Genomic DNA, 20,249 nt, shown 5'->3' with positions numbered 1-20,249 from the left:
GTCCCCCCCGAGAGTCCGCGTCTGTGCTGTAATGGATTGTTGCCTCTTCTTCCGTGTCAACATTCTTCCTATGGGTGCCGCACTGGTCCAAAAAACTGAGCAACGCATTTCGCCTTCAGGCTTCCTCAGGCTCATAGATAATGTTCCACTTCTGTTGCAGTATTTAAGTTCATGTTAGCCTATCGGGGTCCGTCAAAAATTGACGTCACTAGTTGCTGGGTAAAAAATCTGATTGTGATGATCAGTTCAAAATGTGTTCAAAGAGGCTGCACATCGGGCTCTACCCGCCCCCCTCTCCCTAATAATAGCGCTGATAGATATGCAGTAGCATTCACAGTTCTATTATTCCAGTAATGGAATTTGCTTACATTACACCATTTATTATCTCTCAACTCCACCAGATCTGATCAAGCCATGTGGGCCCAATTTCTAAAACAGTTAAATGAAGGTTTCATATTGTAAAGATCTCGAACCAACAAAACCAAAGGTTTTTGGGAAAGGTTACACCTTAGGAAGTGCGTTGAGAGGTTTCTAAGGGAAAACCATATAGGCTTTTATTAGCCAAGGTTGTTAACAAACATGCAGCTAATGTTTCAGCAAACAAAAAGGAGCAGCCAGAAAAAATACATACCTAGCTCCGTGTGGGGCGCTGACTAACACAAGAACATAGTCCCTTATCTGTACTGTAGGTTGTAGGGCTAAGCCCCTTACCAACAATAACAAATTCAGTGTGGAGTTAGGTTTAGTACTACATGCTGCGCTTGTATATCTAAATGATAAAACATATCTTTAAGATGCTTGAATTCATATTTCCATATAACATTTTGTCTCGTTGTATAACCCAACAACTGCAAGAAACTGGTTAACTGTACATCGATCATTGAAATGTTGGAATTATTTTTAAATAAACAGTGAATTATGAAACAAGGCTGCATAATTCTATGAATTTAGTGCTAAATACACTTTGATGAAGATTTCTTCTCTAGAGTAAAAGCTACTGACCACCAACCATATATTGAGCAACATGGACTGAGCATCAAAAATGAGGTCCTTAAAAAGATGTTAAGGAAGAATTTGGAGAAAATAAGAAAGTGTGGGAAAACATTAGAGTAATAAACTGAACAAGACAGACATATATGTAGAGTACATATTAAATAGCTAGAGCTTAGAAGAAAGTGAGGCTCATAAGACAATATCATTTTGTTTTTTTGAGGTCTTCTTCGATGACGCAGGTATGCATTAGTAACTTAGCAATGAATAACCTTTTCCCTTGTGTACATTTGTCTTAGAAGAAGCACTTTTGAGATTTTACAAATTATCTAGTTTAGCAATCTGGATTGAAATAAGTTTGTAATAAGGTAGCAATCCGTGCTGCTAGTTTTATTTTACATTATCTAAACCGGGTGCCTAATTTTGGTACTCCAAGCTCCGGGACAATCCTGGTTCCTAAGATTGCCACAGCTGTTTTTCCCAGAATATAGTTGCCAGATGAACATAATGTAGTCACATCAGAATCAATTTTGTCCCGGCGCCCAATTGCCACAATTTAAATCGGGAGATGATGTTGCTAATTTCTATTGCGTGCTCCAGGAGCCATATGTGAACCCTATATAGATATATATTTTTTACCAACCAATTGAATTTTGAATAGTTTACGAACCATTGGGTCCCCAAAACTGGAGTATTGTGGTTCAGGTAATTTAAAAAATAATGTCATTTGAGGGGGATTGCTACTTTAAGTACAGGTAAACCCCGTTATAGCGCGGTCCTCGGGGGCCACCCGATCCAAACGCGCTAGACCCGGGGTCGCGCTAATTTAAAAAAAAAAAAAAAAATGGCCGCCGCGCGCCTGATCGGGAGGGAGGGAGTGAGGGAAGGAAGAGGTGGCCGGAAGCCCTACACGTCCCCTAGCAACGGCGATTCCAGCCGCAACCTGCTCCTTACCTCCCACCACCGGCATCCATTTCCTCCCCCCCATGCCCCCACACCTACACCCCCTCCTCGGCATAGCCCACGCGGCCCTCCGAGTCCCAGCCTGCTCCTCACTCACCCCCCCTCCTCGGCATAGCCCACGCGGCCCACCGAGTCCCAGCCTGCTCCTAACTCACCCCCCCTCCTCGGCATAGCCCACGCGGCCCTCCGAGTCCCAGCCTGCTCCTCACTCACCCCCCCTCCTCACTCACCCCCCTCCTCCCGACACCCCCCCTCCTCCCGACACCCCCCCCTCCTCCCGACACCCCCCCTCCTCCTGATGCCAGCTCCGCTCCGATCTCAGCAGCCGACACCAAAGGTAGGGAGGGGGAGTGGGAGGTGTGGTGTAGTGTGCTGTGAGAGTGTGTTGTGAGTGCTGTGAGAGTGTGCTGTGAGTGCTGTGTGCTGTGAGAGCTGTGTGCTGTGAGAGTGTGCTGTGAGTGCTGTGAGAGTGTGCTGTGTGCTGTGAGAGTGTGCTGTGAGTGCTGTGTGTTGAGAGCTGAGTGCTGTGAGTGTGTGCAGTGTGTGCAGTGAGCAGTGTGTGCAGTGAGTGTGTGTGCAGTGAGCAGTGTGTGCTGGGAGCAGTGTTTGCTGGGAGAGTGTGTGCTGGGAGAGTGGGTGCAGTGAGCAGTGTGTGCAGTGAGTGCAGTGAACAGTGTGTGCTGGGAGAGTGTGTGCTGGGAGACTGTGTGCAGGGAGACTGTGTACAGTGAGCAGTGTGTGCAGTGAGCAGTGTGTGCTGGGAGAGTGTGTGCTGGGAGAGTGTGAGCAGTGTGTGCAGTGAGCAGTGTATGCAGTGAGAGTGTGTGCAGTGAGTGTGTGCAGTGTGCGCAGTGTGCAAAAAAAAAATTTTTTTTTTAAACGGGAGCCACGTGAAAACCGCGTTATAACCGATTTCGCGTTATAACGGGTCGCGCTATAACGGGGTTTACCTGTAGTAGTTCGCTTTTAACTGCTGTATTAAAATGTTGGGGGTTGGGAGTGTGCTTACATAGCTGCATAGTAGATGAAGTTGAAAAAATACATACGTCCATCAAGTTCAACCTATGCTAAATTTAGACAGATACTTTATCCTATATTTGTACTTACAGTACATTTATCCAGAGGAAGGCAAACAAAAAACCCCAGTGAAATATTATCTAATGATATCTCATAAGGGGGAAAAGAAATTCATTGCTGACTCCAAATATTGGCAATCAGATTAATCCTTGGATCAACATCCTTCCCATGTTTACTTATTTGGTATATCCCTTTCTAAAAAGATGTCCAACTTTTTTGAACATATCTATTGTATCTACCATCACAGTCTCCATGGGTAGTGAATTCCACATTTTAATTGCCATTACTGTAAAGATCCCTTTCCTTTGTTGCTGGTGAAGTATTTCCTGCAACCTCATGGGATGACCCTATGTCGTTTGTACTGCCCTTGGGCTGATTCCTTCTTTTGAAAGCTCCCTGTGTTGACCCTGAGTATATTTGTATATAGTTATCATATCCCCTCTTAAACACATCTTTTCTGATGTAAACAAATCTAATTTAGCTAGCCTCTACTCATATCAGATTATCCAGCCCCTTAATTAATTTGGTGGCTCTTCTCTGCACTCTCTAGTTCCATAATGTCTTTTCTATGGAGTGGTGCCCAAAATTGTACTCCATATTCAAGGTGTGGTCTTATTAATGCATTATAAAAGGGGCATAATTATGTTTACTTCCCTTCCATTCATTGCCCATTTAATACAAGATGAGATTGTGTTTGCCTTTGCAGCTACTGCATGACTTTGGGCACTATTGCTAAGCCTGCGGTCTACAAGCCCTCCTAAATCAATAGAATCCATGCTAAAATAACTAGTTCATTTGCTACTTAAATAACCAAACACTTTTCCCAAGTGCTAGTTTAACCCAATTTAACCCAAATGCAAGTAAAATAAATAAATAAATCTTTATTTATCTATATATCAATAGATATTGCTAAGGACACGTATCTCAAGGCATGGAGTTCCTTACAATTACCAATGTGCATAAAATAGACAACTTAATATCAAGCATGTTTCAAATGTTGCTATCATGGCAATATGCACGTATCTAGTTGTATTTAGGTGGCAATGATTGGAATCTAGACATAAGCAACACATTCCTACATATAAGTTATATTATTTAGAATACTATAATAACGAATGCATTAGTATCAGATTATGTTTCAACAATTTAAAGAAGACATTTGCACTTTTTGACACTTCATTTTGATGTCTGACATTTTTCTGCACTAGCACAATTCCATGAATTAAATAACCCAGATATTAGCCCCCCCACACCCCCAAAAATCATAATCAACATTCATGAAAATATAGCTTGCATTTACTTTACCCTGATCTATAAAGATGAATCACAACCCAAACATCTTCTTTGGCATTTGTAACTTCTTTCACATATAAATTACCAGGTATTTCAATCAGCTCCCCAAATGTTTGCATTTTTTGAAGAGATTTAAGCTCTTTGATCCGTTGTTGCCTAAAATATTCAAAAAAACGTAATTAATTTTTAATTTCTCTTGTGGCTTATATAAAATATATTTGGGGAGATTCACTAAAGACTGATGATGGGCAATTGCTTGCTTCCTGATCCAGCTTTACCTGCCATTCAAGTCAATGACAGTTAACTGGTTAGCAATCCCAACAATACAAGAATATAAGGTAACAATACAGTACTTAGCCTTTTTGTAAAAAAAAAAAAAAAAAAACTCTTAAATCTAAACCATTATTACCAATCTGCTTCAACTGTAAGACACTTAAAAAAAAGTTTCTAAAATTAAGTAAGCAGTCAAATACTACTTATTTTTTGGAGATGGGCGTCTAAATGCACTTTTCAATAACTTGACATTTGAGATTATATATATATATATATATATATATATATATATAAAAATATAAAACCATAATACTGAGTTAAGTTATGGTGAGTTAAAAAAGTGACAAAAACCCTCCACAGGAAAGCAAATATTCAAATATAACTGTATGCTCATCTGCATGTCTCAGGCAGGTCTGCAACCATGCCTTTCCCCATTATCACCCAGCATACAGCACTTCCACTGCAGCAAGGGATTCTGGGAAATGACATGCAAATGAGCACACAGTGTCACTTTTTGCCTCAATAACCATTTTTAACATGGTTCCCTATAGTGTGCTCATTTGCATGTCATTTCCCAGAATCCCTTGCTGCAGTGGAAGTGCTGTGTGCTGGGTGATAATGGTGAAAGACAGGGTTGCAGACCTGTCTAAGACATGCAAATGAATATACAGGAATATTTACAGTTGCTATATATATATATATATATATATATATATATATATATATATATACACATAGCCTGTATTTAAGCTATTTATGCCATCTACTGTACAATGATTTCTTCAATCTTTTTTATGTTGGGCTCTGATAAGATGACAAGCATACAGGTGAGTTTTTAGCCATTGAACCACTTTAAAATGTCTGATATTTCTTCTTGTGTGTTAAATCTCCCAATATACCACCAGTGGACTTATTCTAGCAGCCAAATCGACATACAGCTGAAAACTCCCAAGTCAAGTGATATACCTTTAGGAATAACCAAACGTCACTGGATTAGAACCCTGGTTAATTCCTAGTTATGCAATATATATGCATTAATAAAATATCATATTATATGCCATGTCATGGATAGAATTATAATCTGCCAAAAAGCATATATGATTTGTTTAGGTGTTTGTTAAAATATTATCTTTATTGGGCTTGAATTGTTAGCACCAATAACTCCACAATTTGATTTTGTATGATGTCATTTTTTGTGGTGTTTTCAATTGATTATTTCAGGGGGGTTTTGGTGTTTGCTTTTTAATAGTGGATTATTTTTGGTATTTTTATTTTTAATGATGGTGTTTATTTGGACCTTTCTTTTATTTATTGATAGTTTTGTTTTGGTGTTTTAATTGTTAATTGTGGTGTTTATTTGGTATTTGATTGATTAATTGATTGCTGGTGATTGCTGGTTGGTGATTGTTTTGATTACAATGGATATTGTTAGTGGTTGTTTATTTTTTAGGTTGACCATTGACTGCCATAGCGTTAAATCATTCCCATAATATATGGGCATGATGTACCCACTGTGCCAATCAATTGGTTTATTGGCATTTGTAATGTGTTTATTTTTCTATGTAATGTGTTTTATTTTGGGCTTTTGAATGGCAAAGAGGGTGGTGGTAATTGCCTGGGGAGGGTGGTTAGGCCTCCTGGGTGGGTAGTGGGGGAGGGTGGGTTAACCCCTTAATTACTATAGCAGTTACTAACCGCTAAGGTGATTAAGGGGTTAGAGGCCATTAGATTGTATTTTTTATTGCATTGTTTATGGCAACGGAGGACATGGACGGTGATGAGGATGAGGACGGCCTTCATCATGGCAGGCTAGCAGGGGTAAGTGCAAGTTTTATTTACTTTATTTCTGCTCGTTAAGGTTTTATTTTAAATGGGCAAATGCACTATTATCCATATCTGGATAATAGTAATTTTGCCCATTACTGTACTGTATCTGTTAGGGGCGAGGGGGGGAGGGGAGTGTATTATTTATTTCAAAGTATTGGTCAATTTTTTTTTTGACACAGGATTTGTACCGCAGGCCAGCGGGGACCCCTGGACACCCAAGGGGAACACCCGAGGGCCACTAGACACCCACGGGATCCACCCGAGGACCCCCAGATACACATGGGGACCACCCGGGGACTCCTATAGGGCCCCCGGGGCTCACCGAGGGCCCCCGGACACCCACGGGAACCACACAAGGACCCCCAGAGACCCGCGGGAACCACCCAAGGACCCCCAGAGACCAACGCCAGCCTCTTGTATTAATGGTATGCAGAAAAAAAATGCTTTTATGACTGTCTCCATCTCTTTTGCGCCAGCCTTTAGCTTGTGAAAAGAAATGGTGAGCTTTTACAGTGCGATTCAATTATCACTGCTTTGTGAATCGCGCAGACGGCAAAAAACGGCGTGTTTGCCATTTTTTGACCGATCGTACGACTTTTTTTAATCACTGACTGTTTTTTGGCGTTAAAAAGCTTTTTAAGCGCGATACTGCAGTGTTATCAATGCTTTGTGAATCGCGCAGCATTGCGCTCTAAAGGCATTTATCGTACTTAAAAACACTTATCACTGCTTTGTGCATAGACCCCTTAACCTCATATACACCTCATATACACAGTTGCTTGAATACCAGGGCTCCACACTAGATGGCACTGTAAATCAACTAAAGTGGTAAAGCAAGATACATACAGTAGGGGAAAAAAGCATGCGTCCACAATAGCTAGTACAAATTATTTCCTAGATAAAAACATTGCAGATCAGAATCTCTAATTAGATTGATACTCATAAATTACAACACAATACAGCTATGTGGTATGAAACTTAAAGATAGTTCTTAAACCTGTAACTTATTTAAAATGCAGAATAATTTAAAATGTTCTTTCATGCAGTATCTTGCAAAGTGAAGTCATTAAAAAAAAAAGAAGTAAAAGAAAATAATCCGTCCAAGCGTTATTATATGGGGATTTTACAGAATGACGTATTAATAATCTCAAAGAAAAAAACAAAAAAAAACAAGGTTTTGGTTGAATTGTTCTATTTAATTTTTAAGAGATTCACTTAGTTTGCCAGTCAACTAAAAAAAACAAAGGCCTAGATTCACAACCTCGTCACTTATCAGTGTTCTCTAGATTCACTAAGCCCTGATAAATAATGGCAAATAACGTGACATCAACCAACATGGTAAAGGCCATTATTTTACGAGTTAACACCTTATTCAAAATTAATATTTAAAAAAAAAAAAGTAGAATTGAGCTCCTTAGCATACGGTTATCTTCAAATAACCGAACGTTTTTAAGGTCCTGGTGTTACTCACAGTCAGACCTTTGAGAGCAAGAGATAAGAGGAAATGTACCATCTGATATTTCTGTTTCTTCAAGTCATGGCAGTCATTAATGGGTTAACTCCTCCATCCAGTTGAGGTAGACAAGACTTTTTAGACAGCTACAAAAGGGGGTGTCACCCAATAACCCCGTTATCTTCGAATTCAGGATCTAGGCGAGGACCTCTAGAGAGGTCTGGCCTTGTTAAAAACGGAGTGAGGCCAAGTGCCCAGGCCTGGAGGTTGGGAGGACTCCCGATCTGGAGTTTCCTGTAAGTTTAGTTTAAATAGAGCTATTACATAAGAATTGTATGTTGAAATGTTACACTAAGCTTTCAGGCTCAAGTTAATATATTTATTGATGGGAAAAGGGAAGGAGGGGGAGAAATATCACTCACAAGTGTGGGTATAAAATAGGCAATTTGTGAATCAATGTCACCGCCAACCAGCTATCCCAGCGTCTGTAGTACACAATCAAGTTCTTATTCCATGGACTAGAAGAACACCAGTCCGCTAAGAAGCCTTTGGAATGTCCGCAGGAGTTGCAGATGAAGCAACAGTAAAGCCTCTGTGTTTGAACCGCCACGAATCTGCTCCATGCGCGACCTGGCTAGTCGCGCAATTGCGTGATGACGTACCCTGACGCATTTCATCGCCCACGGGCGACTTTCTCTTTTTCCTTAGAAGCTAGATCTCTAGCTGATCCACTATTTTATAGCCTTTATTTATCAAGGCTAGTGTAATCTTGTTTACACATCCTTACATTATCCCTGAACACATCTCTGTATTATCCCTGAACTGTGCCTTGGAATATGCGATTTCTTATGTATGTATTTTAATATTCCAATTGTGAGTGTTATTTTGTGTGTCATATTACTATAGATGCTAGCCACTATCCATAGGTAGTTACGAATGTTTTAAATCTGGTGTTAATATTTTAGTGTTTTTAGGTATTTGTTAAATATTGCGTGCGCATGTATATTTATATGCATCATATAGCTTCAGTCATTATACCATTCCTTAGCCCTATTTCTTAAGGGCGAATGGATCCATGCTCACATACTGTATGTTAGCATTATTTTTGTATCACGCTTCATGGTATACCATCTCTCATGATTGTATGATTTTAATATCTTTTCTTTTTATATTTGAGTGTCACATTGTGTGTTCATTGCTATTCCACTGTGTGTCTATTGTATAGGTCCCATAAACAATGGGGTTGTTTATTTCTGAGATCCTCTATTTTGGCTTTTATGCAGCTAACTAGTCCAATTGGGTCTACTTATGGTGCTTACGCCAAAGTTTGCTTGCATTTCCATATACATTGTTTGAATACAGCTGCGTATGTTTTTTATTATAAGTTTCAATTACCCATGCTGTATGCTTGAGATTTAGATATGGGGTTGTATTGTATTTTTTACATGCTGGGGCTTCTGCTGCATATCCTTTTATGTGTGGGGATGCTTATCCGTAGATAGCAGCAGCCTGCGTGTTTATTTACAAATAGGTTAGATCCAGTGATGACATCAGTCCTATCACAGACGAGAACAATCAATAGTTCAGTCGGACATTGTGCCGTATGGATTAAGGATTTCCACACATGACTATAATCTTACTGATTGCTACTACTATTTATATGTGGGGGAGCATATCAAAGGAACCATTATCAGAGCCTGACGAAGCCAAGGAGACGGCGAAACGCGTTGCTCGAAATTGTTTTGGATTGTCCTGTGGAGGCTTCCGTAGATTCCCGGTGTTACTCAAGATCCATCTGCGCAGTCTCTCACTACCAGACGCGGTAGCAGGGACTTTACACTGCTGGAGTACATGTGGGTTCCTACTGTAGCAGACACAGACTTTTGTACATGTGAGTTTGTATGTGCTTTCATTTTTTAATAAAATGTTTTACTGTTCATCTGAGACACACTTCATATATCCTATCTAACTCTGGGGGAGCTGCGTGAAAGTGACGTCACCAAGTGACTCTGCTATAAGAACAGCACGTTCCACGGACAGCCCTAGAAGTAGATCTCCATACATGAATAGAGGGCCTCTTCTGAAAAGAACTTTCTATGTGATTGTACTTACACATGGCCGTGCAAGTAGTGTCCTTTATTCTATTATTCCATAATTTCCTATCCCACCATCAGTGTTGCTTGTGAGAACCACATTGCGTCTATTTGATTATATATGCCTTTAGGTTACGCAAATTGTGGTTCTATTTATTAGGTGTTAATTCCATTTTTTATTATTATTATAATAGCTGATTTATCCTTGGCTCCCCCCTCCCTTCCTTTGTTTTGTACGAGTACAAGTTAGCCTTGCCTTTACAGTGGGCTTAGAGGCCTGAGAAGTACCGGTTGAGTCAGGCCGTCCAAGTCTTGTCCACTATCCCTAACCATGTCTGTGTCCTTGTAGACACAGTTGCCCTTGTTTTTTTTTGTTCCCCCCCCCCCCACCCCAAATTTTGTTCCCAAGGGCAGGTAAGCATTAGGATCGTCTCTCTAGAGACACATCCATGCGCACTCTTTTTTTTGTTCAGTTTTTTCCATTTTCTCTGTTTTGCCCCTCCAATCTACCCGTCCCTCTACCCAGAACAGCCATCAGCTGACAAGCACGCTAGCTGGACAGCGGTGTAGTCTAGGGCGCCGTATTCGTTCTGGTTAGCGCTGTTAAACCAAACTCGCTATGTCATTTAATGTATTAATGCTAATTGTGAAAGGCTCGAAATGCTCTAAGAGGTGGATGGCAATAAAGGACCTCAAAAAATAGGAGCCAACATTCTCCTCCTGCAGGAGACCCATTTTGAAGAGGTCAAAGCTTTTAAAAGATGCCTTCACCTGGAGGGAAATGAACCCATATACTTGGGATTCCTGAACAACATATGCCATAACTCCCAAAAGGTCTGGCTACCCTGGATTTTTTACGCAGTCAGTCCATACGTGGATTTAGACTCCCTATTTCTGTAAACCTCCCATTTTCAATCTCTCGAAACAGATTAAGTCATACCAAGGGACCACGTGGCATTAACTTGAATTGCCATCTAAAACTGAGTGTATGTGATGATCCAGGATCTTCAGAAATGGGCCCGAGGTAGGATTAGGGGCCTCTCCAGATTGTCACCGCAAACTAAGATAATTCTGTATAATGTTCCATGCACCGATGTGCTGTCCACATTACTATTTTGTCTAGGCGTATCTGAAAAAAACTGCTCACAACAAGATACTGTAAACTATGGAGTTCTCCAACTCTTCACGCTGTAGTAATAGCTGTTAGAAAAACAACCTTAATGGTGAGTAACTGCGTAGAAAGCTCATGAATTGGTTCAAAAGCAGGGTGAAGCAATTGTTCTAGGATTAAATTTAAGTCCCACGGAGGAACCCAAAAAAAATGGAGACTTCCAACTGCAAGGGTTCCACCTCCCTTGTTTTACACCAAAGGATGAATGTCCTCCAGATTCAATAATAGGCTCTAAATCAGCGTTTTCCAACCTTTTGCCTTAAAGATGCAGTTCAAGCTGCCGTTTTTTTTTAATGTGTTGTTTTCTTACTTCAATAGTTAAATGTGTGTAATACTAACTTACCTACTGAAGATCAAAGCTGCAGGTCAATCGCTTCTCGTTTGATTGATCAGTGAAGATTGGTGACATCATTACAAGTTGGTGTCTGTTAAACGCCCCCTTTTTCAGTGAGAGTGAAATGCTTATGAATATTTATGAGCTCTCCACTGACATGTGCAAGAGGGAGAGCAGGGCTCACAAAGGGGTGTGCCAGGGCTTGTGACAGGACATGAAGGGGCTGTGTCTTAGCAAATGGTTGCTGTAGTAACAAACATGCTTGTTAAAATAGAATACAAGAAAATTGGTCTTTCAAAGTTGTTTTTTTAAAAACAGAAAATGCTAAAAGTATTTTTGCTTAATACAGAAGTGATTTATTTAAAAAAAAACACACATGCAGGATATTGCTTGAACTGCAGCTTTAAGAAGGACTGACAAAAAAACAAAAATTAGAGGACCGGTTAATACTATGAAAAGATGACATTTTAAACATGCTACCCTATGTATAAATAAATATTTTTAAATGGACTTGAGAATATCATTGCAAAGAGTGAATAGTAAGAAAAAGGACATATAAATCCATAGCTGCAATTGCAACTCTTGGTGTATAAACATACAAACAGATAATACGACGATAAAACAATATTTTCCGCCACTGTGGTCAATTGCTGTACGAGGCAGGGAAATAGTGAGCAAAAGCGAAGAAAACAAGAAAAAAATAAAGGGAATTAAATTAAAAAAAAAATACAGAAGTATAAAAAATAAAGTGAAAACACATACAAAAAAAAATTAAAAAAAAAAAAAAAAGGAGAAATTGGGCAAGCCCGTTCCCACACGACCCTACTGGACTGTGGTACTTCACTTTATAAGGAAAAATAATCTGCGGTGAAGTCCTTCCCAAATCCCCCAGGTCATCAGATCGTCTGTAGTTGCATGCATTCAAAAGCGATGACTGGCCCGCAAGCAACAACGGATACTGCTGCTAAGGGCAGAGCTAATGCATTGTATAACGTCGTTTATGCCTGCGGACTGGTCAATATTCTGAAACCAACGGGCACCGGCCTGTGGACTACAGCTTAGATGTCCCTTGTTTCCTGAAACATGAAAGTGTTATGACTTAAAAATCGGTGAAACCTTGTGCCCTCAATTAAATTATCTCATGTTCCACACTGTCAACCTCAGAAATTGGGGGATTGGAAAAACAAACCGGGCCTTGAGTCAATAATGGGATAATCTACGGCTCGTCTATCGACAAACTTCTTAAATCTGCTAAATGTGTCCGTCTGGGCCAATACGGAGCTATCAGCAGTGTGACGATCCGGGGTAATCTGGCCTGTAATAAAGGGGTTATACCCGGCTAGTTACCCCCTAATTCATGTGGGAAGAGAAAGGGATAATGTACTATGTATGTATATGCCAAAGCACTTTTATTCCCTGTGAATTCAATTTCCAAGTCTAGTTAAGCAGGCAAATGAGGTAAAGTGTTTTGTGATCTATGGGTAAGCACTGTGATGTAATTTGGGAGTCAGCCCTGCAAAGTGTTCAGGGGATTATGTGACCGTATGTACTAATTTCTCAGTTAGCAGACTTGTAATGGGATTTGCATGTGAGTTACATTTGTATGGAGGGGCCTCTAATTTAATCAGGTGAGGTTCCTGCAGATAAATGTGCATTGAGGATGAGCTGGGAGCTTTGGGAGTACCTGACTTCAAAGGACATCCAGTGGCTTTGTTGCCAATGTGTCTGGAGATATTCCGGACTATCAAACTGCAGAGCCATAAGGAGTGAGGATGGGCCAGATAACATTAACTATCTGCCATCAACCCCTCCTATGGGTTAGATCAGGGGTCGCAAACTTTTTTCCCTGTCCCCTCACTCCCGCCCCCCCCCAACCCCAACTTACCCGCGCACCGGCGTAATGACGTCACATTGCCATAGCAACGTGACGTCACATGACCTCGCAGCGTCATTTTGACGCCACGTTGCCATGGCGATGCAGGGAGGAAGCCGCCGGAGCCACGGTAAGTTAGGTTTACAGAGGACCGGCAGCTCCCCCATCACTTAATTTAAGTGCCTTCGGGAAGCGCAAGGGGCCTCTGTAAACCCCGCGCCCCCCGTCGGCAGTCTCGCGCCCCCCCTCGGTCACTTGATCCTGACAAATCGTGTCCCATGCTGAGAGGCTTGTTTCGGTCTTCAACACCATTAAGATGAGGAATTAAAGTCTTACCTTTCCGCAAGTTCTTGATTGAGGTCACCACTGCAAACTGCACCTCAAACTTGGTAATAAAGGGATTCTGCAATTTGGACTGGGATTTCGGTGTCTCCCAAAACTGAGAACATTAATCTTCAATGGACTGAGATTAAATGTGGACCAAGGAACTAAATCCGTGACTAAATTGAGAAATGCTATTATGTGCTTGAACTGTGTCCTTGATAGTTTTGCGAGCTTTCTAGAAAACGGACCTTCCATAACTTTGTGAAAATTGAAGGTAGGTACATCATGCCTTCTCACATGTTCAACACGACTACTTAAAAATCTGATCACTTCAGCTTGTACGAGACTGCTCTTTATTAAATTGATGATCCACCTGTGGTCATCAAACATCTTGTGCACTAAACGCACATGATGTCTGACAACTTGATCTGACAGAGCTTCGATCAGCCAATCGTCCAAGTATGGGACTATGAAAATGCCTTTTTGCTTTAGTAATGCTGCCCATATTGCCATGAACTTCGTGAAGGTTGTTTGTACTGTGGTCAGTCTGAAAGGAAGTGCAGTAAACTGATAGTGCCGGCCGTCTAGACAAAACCTCAGTAATTTGCAATGTCACTCCTTTATTGGATGGCTGCTGTTGGTGTGGATCCCAACGATTATACTTTGTCTGGTTTATAGGATCTTGCCTCCATGAAACCCTGCCTTGGCGGCCTGACAAATGATGAAAATCGTAATCTTCTCTGTTTGTATAGAAAGTTACATTTTCCTCCTGTCATGTTGGAGATGATGTAATCTAAGGGATTCCTGAAGAGATAACCATCCCGGAAGGTAAAGAGACCAGTCTATTTTTAGACGGGCCCACCTACTTCCCAAGGCTTGAGCCATAGTGTTCCTCTCGCAGCTACGGCGTATGCTGGAGATCTTGCTGCAGCCTAATACTGTAATATCCATTGAAGTGCAGAACAAAAAATATACTGAATCATTTAGATTCGAGAATTGTTTAAATAATTTCTACCTTGATGTTCAAGCTTCTACTCTATCTTCCTGATTACATATTCAGATTCTGTCAGTCCTTGAAATACAGGCTATTGCTCATTTCAGTGTTGCCCCAAGAGATGACTATTATTTGCGCAAGACACCTTCTATTCTCCGATCTGTAGGATCTTAAAAAAAGGATGATCCATCCTCTAGGGGAATCGTATTCCTCACCATCTTGGCGATAGCTGCATCCACCTTTGGAGGTTTTCCCCAGCTAACATAATCCTCTTCACTAACGGGGTATATTTTCACAAATGTTATAGTCCTCACTGTTCTCTTATTCATTAATGACCATTCCATCCTCAAAATGTCCTTGAAAGAACTGTGAACAGGAAAAGTGCTACTCGATTTCTTGGGGCCTAAAAAGTTCTGATCAAGGACCCCATGCTGCTCTCTGGAGTCTTCAATATTTAACGTAATCCTCATTTTTTATGAACTTGTCTATGGCGTCTATCTTGAAGGATCCCACGTCCACTTGGACCTCCTCTTCTTCGGATAAAGAATATTCCCTAAGCTCCGAAATAAATTATCAAGCTATCAACCTGCAAATATAACGAAGTCTGTGATCAGTGTTTTCAAAGACCCCAACTACTTGGGGTAGTTCATCAGTGTTTTCAAAGACCCCAACTACTTGGGGTAGTTCATAGTTATGTGATCACTACACTATTAGCCTTCAGGCACCCAAAGGGTTCATGTTTTTGCATTGTGATCTGACTGTATCCCTCTGACATTTCTATAATGGAGAAAGCTGCAGTTCAGAGCAAGCAGCCTTTTTTTTTAAATGTAACCGACAAATTGAAAAATGCCACATAGATGAACCAGAGACAGTCACAGATAGAAGTGTCCTCTGACAGGACCCATTAGTGGCTGTGCATGATTCCAATTATCCCTTCTTCCTAAAGCATCTTTAGATTTGATGGTCTTTTCTTTCAGGTGGCAATTTCCAAAAAACCTTTAAAGAAGGTGAGTAGAAGATCAGTAGATTTTACCTTCTAAGTAAAGCATCTTTAAATTTGCACTGGAAACAAGATGCATAAAAATATTGTAACGATAGTCCATTGTCTTGAAAACATGCTATATTTATGATGCTTTTCTGGAGATAAAAATGGCTATATTCTTACCAACACTGTATATTTGCATATAATTAATGCAAATTACTTTTGACTGTTTATTTAACCCTAATTATTCAATTACAAATTAGGCTACAGTATTATCCCTGAAAAACACAACAAGCAGTAAATAAAGTATCCCAGGCCCAGTGGCTGCGGGGGGACAACCGGTGCTGGAAGTTGCAGACTTATGCATCCAGCTGCCAGGCCTGTGGTTGCCCCCCGCCAGGGCCCGGCTCCCAGCTGTCCTCAGCTGCTGCCTCCTCTTCCGACGCTGGACCTCTCTCTAATCTGGGTGCCCCCGGAAGTCAGGCTCAGCTTCTGGCGCATACCGGTGGGAAAGAGAGGCCCAGCGTGGGATGAGGCAGCAGCAGCTGAGGAGAGCTGGGGCCCGGCAGCAACCAGAGAAGTGTATTTGTGGGTGTGGGGTGGGCAAATATATGTGTGTGGGGGGTAAGTGTATGTAGCCCAGTGCACCAGGCAATGTGTTTTCTGGCCCTGACATACAGTTGTGTTAAAAAGAAAGTACACCCTCTTTGAATTCTATGGTTTTACATATCAGGACATAATAACAATCATCTCTGTTCCTTAGCAGGTCTTAGGTAAATACAACTTCAGATGAACAGCAACACATGACATATTACACCATGTCATGATTTATTTAACAACAAAAAAAGCCAAAATGGAGAAACTGTGTGAAAAACTAAGTACACCCTTACTGCTTCTATAGGAATTAAGATGCGAAGTAGCAGACAGGTGCTGCTTATCAAATGCTCTTGATGAATTGATCATCAGCAAGTGTGACCATCTCTATAAAAGCCGAAGTTTTAGCAGTTTGCTGGTCTGGAGCATTCAGGTGTGTGTTAACACAATGCCAAGGAGGAAACACATCAGCAATGATCTTAGAGCAGCAATTGTTGCTGCCCATCAATCTGGGAAGGGTTATAAGGCCATTTTCAAACAATTTAAAGTCCATTATTCTACAGTGAGAAAGATTATTCAAAAAGTGGAAAACATTCAAGACAGTTGCCAATCTTCCCAGGAGTGGACGTCCCAGCAAATTCAACCCAAGGTCAGACCGTGCAATGCTCAGAGAAATTGCAAAATAACCAAGAGTTACATCTCAGACTCTACAGGCCTCAGTTAGCATGTTAAATGTTAAAGTTCATGACAGTACAATTAGAAAAAGACTGAACAAGTATGGTTTGTTTGGAAGGGTTGCCAGGAGAAAATTCACTTATATGCACACCACTTACATATAAAATATAACCTTTATTGACATTACATAAAATATATATTACCGATAATGTAGGTGTAACCAAAGTTTTTAAATAAGTTTGACGAGCTGCCAAATACCTTATCTAAATAGTTAAACACTAAATAGCACGTTTAACTGATGATATGGGATACAGAGGACAGGTACAGCAGTGGTATTTGTTAACCATCTAGGACCAGAGACCATCTAGCAACCAGAGAAGTGTATTTGTGGGTGTGGGGTGGGCAAATATATGTGTGTGGGGGGTAAGTGTATGTAGCCCAGTGCACCAGGCAATGTGTTTTCTGGCCCTGACATACAGTTGTGTTAAAAAGAAAGTACACCCTCTTTGAATTCTATGGTTTTACATATCAGGACATAATAACAATCATCTCTGTTCCTTAGCAGGTCTTAGGTAAATACAACTTCAGATGAACAGCAACACATGACATATTACACCATGTCATGATTTATTTAACAACAAAAAAAGCCAAAATGGAGAAACTGTGTGAAAAACTAAGTACACCCTTACTGCTTCTATAGGAATTAAGATGCGAAGTAGCAGACAGGTGCTGCTTATCAAATGCTCTTGATGAATTGATCATCAGTAAGTGTGACCATCTCTATAAAAGCCGAAGTTTTAGCAGTTTGCTGGTCTGGAGCATTCAGGTGTGTGTTAACACAATGCCAAGGAGGAAACACATCAGCAATGATCTTAGAGCAGCAATTGTTGCTGCCCATCAATCTGGGAAGGGTTATAAGGCCATTTTCAAACAATTTAAAGTCCATTATTCTACAGTGAGAAAGATTATTCAAAAAGTGGAAAATATTCAAGACAGTTGCCAATCTTCCCAGGAGTGGACGTCCCAGCAAATTCAACCCAAGGTCAGACCGTGCAATGCTCAGAGAAATTGCAAAATAACCAAGAGTTACATCTCAGACTCTACAGGCCTCAGTTAGCATGTTAAATGTTAAAGTTCATGACAGTACAATTAGAAAAAGACTGAACAAGTATGGTTTGTTTGGAAGGGTTGCCAGGAGAAAATTCACTTATATGCACACCACTTACATATAAAATATAACCTTTATTGACATTACATAAAATATATATTACCGATAATGTAGGTGTAACCAAAGTTTTTAAATAAGTTTGACGAGCTGCCAATCACCTTATCTAAATAGTTAAACACTAAATAGCACGTTTAACTGATGATATGGGATACAGAGGACAGGTACAGCAGTGGTATTTGTTAACCATCTAGGACCAGATCTAAATTGCACCAGAGAATGCCATATGGTAATAATATCTGGTTAGGTGCATAGAGTTACAACCATGCGTTTAATATAACCTCAAACTCAATCTGATAGAGGTATATATCAAGGACAGGGAACTCCCTTGTTGGTGAGTGAAGTGTAATGGTGATATATCCTCACACTACAAGTTACCCCAGCACCTATACAGCATAGGTACAGGTGCAAGTGTAATCAAACTCAGACAAACACACATATATGGACTGGCACAGCAAGAGTGGAATCAGTCACCAGTCCCATGCACTAATAAGTAGTGCCAGTGTATAAGTCCAAAGATATAAATCTACTTGTGGTAATGTAACTTCTGGTCAGCTGTAATATCGTCAGACTAAAGTAAAAAGACTTCCAAGTAGGAGACTTACAACATCACTACGTGCCCAACGCACGTTTCCCTCCAGCTATGGAGCTTCTTCAGGGACATTTTTGCAGGTGGAGAATGGCAAAGCTATTTCTAGGGGAAAAATCGCCATGGCAACATAATCGGAGCGTTGCGCATGCGTAGGCTGATAGCTAAAAATAGATGTAAAAACTTGCTCAGCGCATGCGTACACTATCGCTATTCTAAGATGATAATATCTTAGATATTCATTAATTGCCTCACAGTGTGTCTGTCACGGTAACTTATGACAAGCTATAATATACACCAAAATACCTGGGTTGAACTGAACACGACTGAGATATGATAAAATATAATTTATTCCTTGAAAAAAGTGAACACACAAGATATCCAAATAACAGGCAAAATATACACTTACTTAGGGGTTTGGACAAGAAAGCAATCAGGATACAGGATTGGCAATTTCTTCCATAATACAGGTTCAGATGTAGACATCACGAAAAGCACAAAGACAACTGAGTATAGCCTGGTCACTGGTTTATATGCAGTTTCCAGCCTGTACCTTATTATTGAGTGTAGGCCATTGGAGCACAATTACCTACACCCAATCTCTCCTTGTCACCTCACCTGACGGGCACCTTAACACCCGCCCTCTGGGTGGATATTATTGTAATCAGGGGGCTTAATTTCTCAGTCCCCCTCCCACAAGCCTGGCGTCTTCAAGTCTATCTTGGCCAGGATGCCCTTTGTCCAAGGTGTGAATTACCACACTTAATCTCAAGTACCCATGTCCTGCATACCGGTTGGGCTTGCATACACAAGCAGACTGGGGGAGTCCTTGATCAGGAGTTTTATGACTGACCATTTGTCTGCCATCCTGACCTATTAACATAGCAGATGGGCTCTGAGTTCTCATACCAGACCCAAAATACAGTTCATAGTTTAATATCTTCGCATATCAAAATAATCGGTTCTGTTGAGCCCAGTGTGCTGATACTTGCCAATCCCTCGTGCCGGAGGAGGTTCTACATTGTGGCCAAGTTTAAGCCCTCTGCAACCCCCAGAACCGGAGATACACAAATGCAGTTTAAAACACTTTTTTTACTACAGGATTCTTCCCTTTAAAAATTAATCTCTGCTTTTCACTCTTTCCCCATTGAAATCAATGGGTTCTGCCGCCATAGACTTTCAATGGGGAAACTCCACCATTGAAGTCTATGGAAAAACCAAAATTCTTCACATTTGACCATACTCCGTCTGGTTGTTCGGAGAGGGCTGGGAATGGCCATGCATTCATGCCGGAACCTTGGCTACATGCCACCCAAATCCCAGCCTTCTGGTCCTCCCAGAACCGGAGATATGGACTTACACTTTTTACTGTTTCGGACTTAGCCGTTTTAACGCCACGCGGCTTTTCCCCATTGGAATCAATGGCCGGCGCCGCCATAAACAATGCATGGGCGAGAGCCGCCATTGGATTCAATGGGACCTCCGCTCCGCCATTAAAGTCAATGGCGGGACCCTCTTC

At 40.9% G+C, this 20,249-nt stretch overlaps 1 protein-coding gene across 2 annotated transcripts in view; it reads right to left on the bottom strand.

The window, feature by feature from the left end:
• Positions 1-20,249, bottom strand: part of PDCL2 (phosducin like 2) — an 81,884-nt gene that overhangs the window by 30,958 nt on the left and 30,677 nt on the right. The window contains exon 3 of one of the 2 annotated variants that reach the window (XM_075566313.1): positions 4,336-4,479. The exons of the other annotated variant lie outside the window; for it this stretch is intronic. Coding sequence (XP_075422428.1) covers positions 4,336-4,479 — 144 coding nt within the window. The remainder of the gene's footprint in view (positions 1-4,335; positions 4,480-20,249) is intronic. 2 annotated transcript variants of the gene reach the window in all.

The sequence above is a fragment of the Ascaphus truei genome, chromosome 1 (assembly GCF_040206685.1).
Source record: "Ascaphus truei isolate aAscTru1 chromosome 1, aAscTru1.hap1, whole genome shotgun sequence".
Lineage (NCBI taxonomy): Eukaryota > Metazoa > Chordata > Amphibia > Anura > Ascaphidae > Ascaphus > Ascaphus truei.
This window is presented reverse-complemented; position numbering and strand designations above follow the sequence as displayed.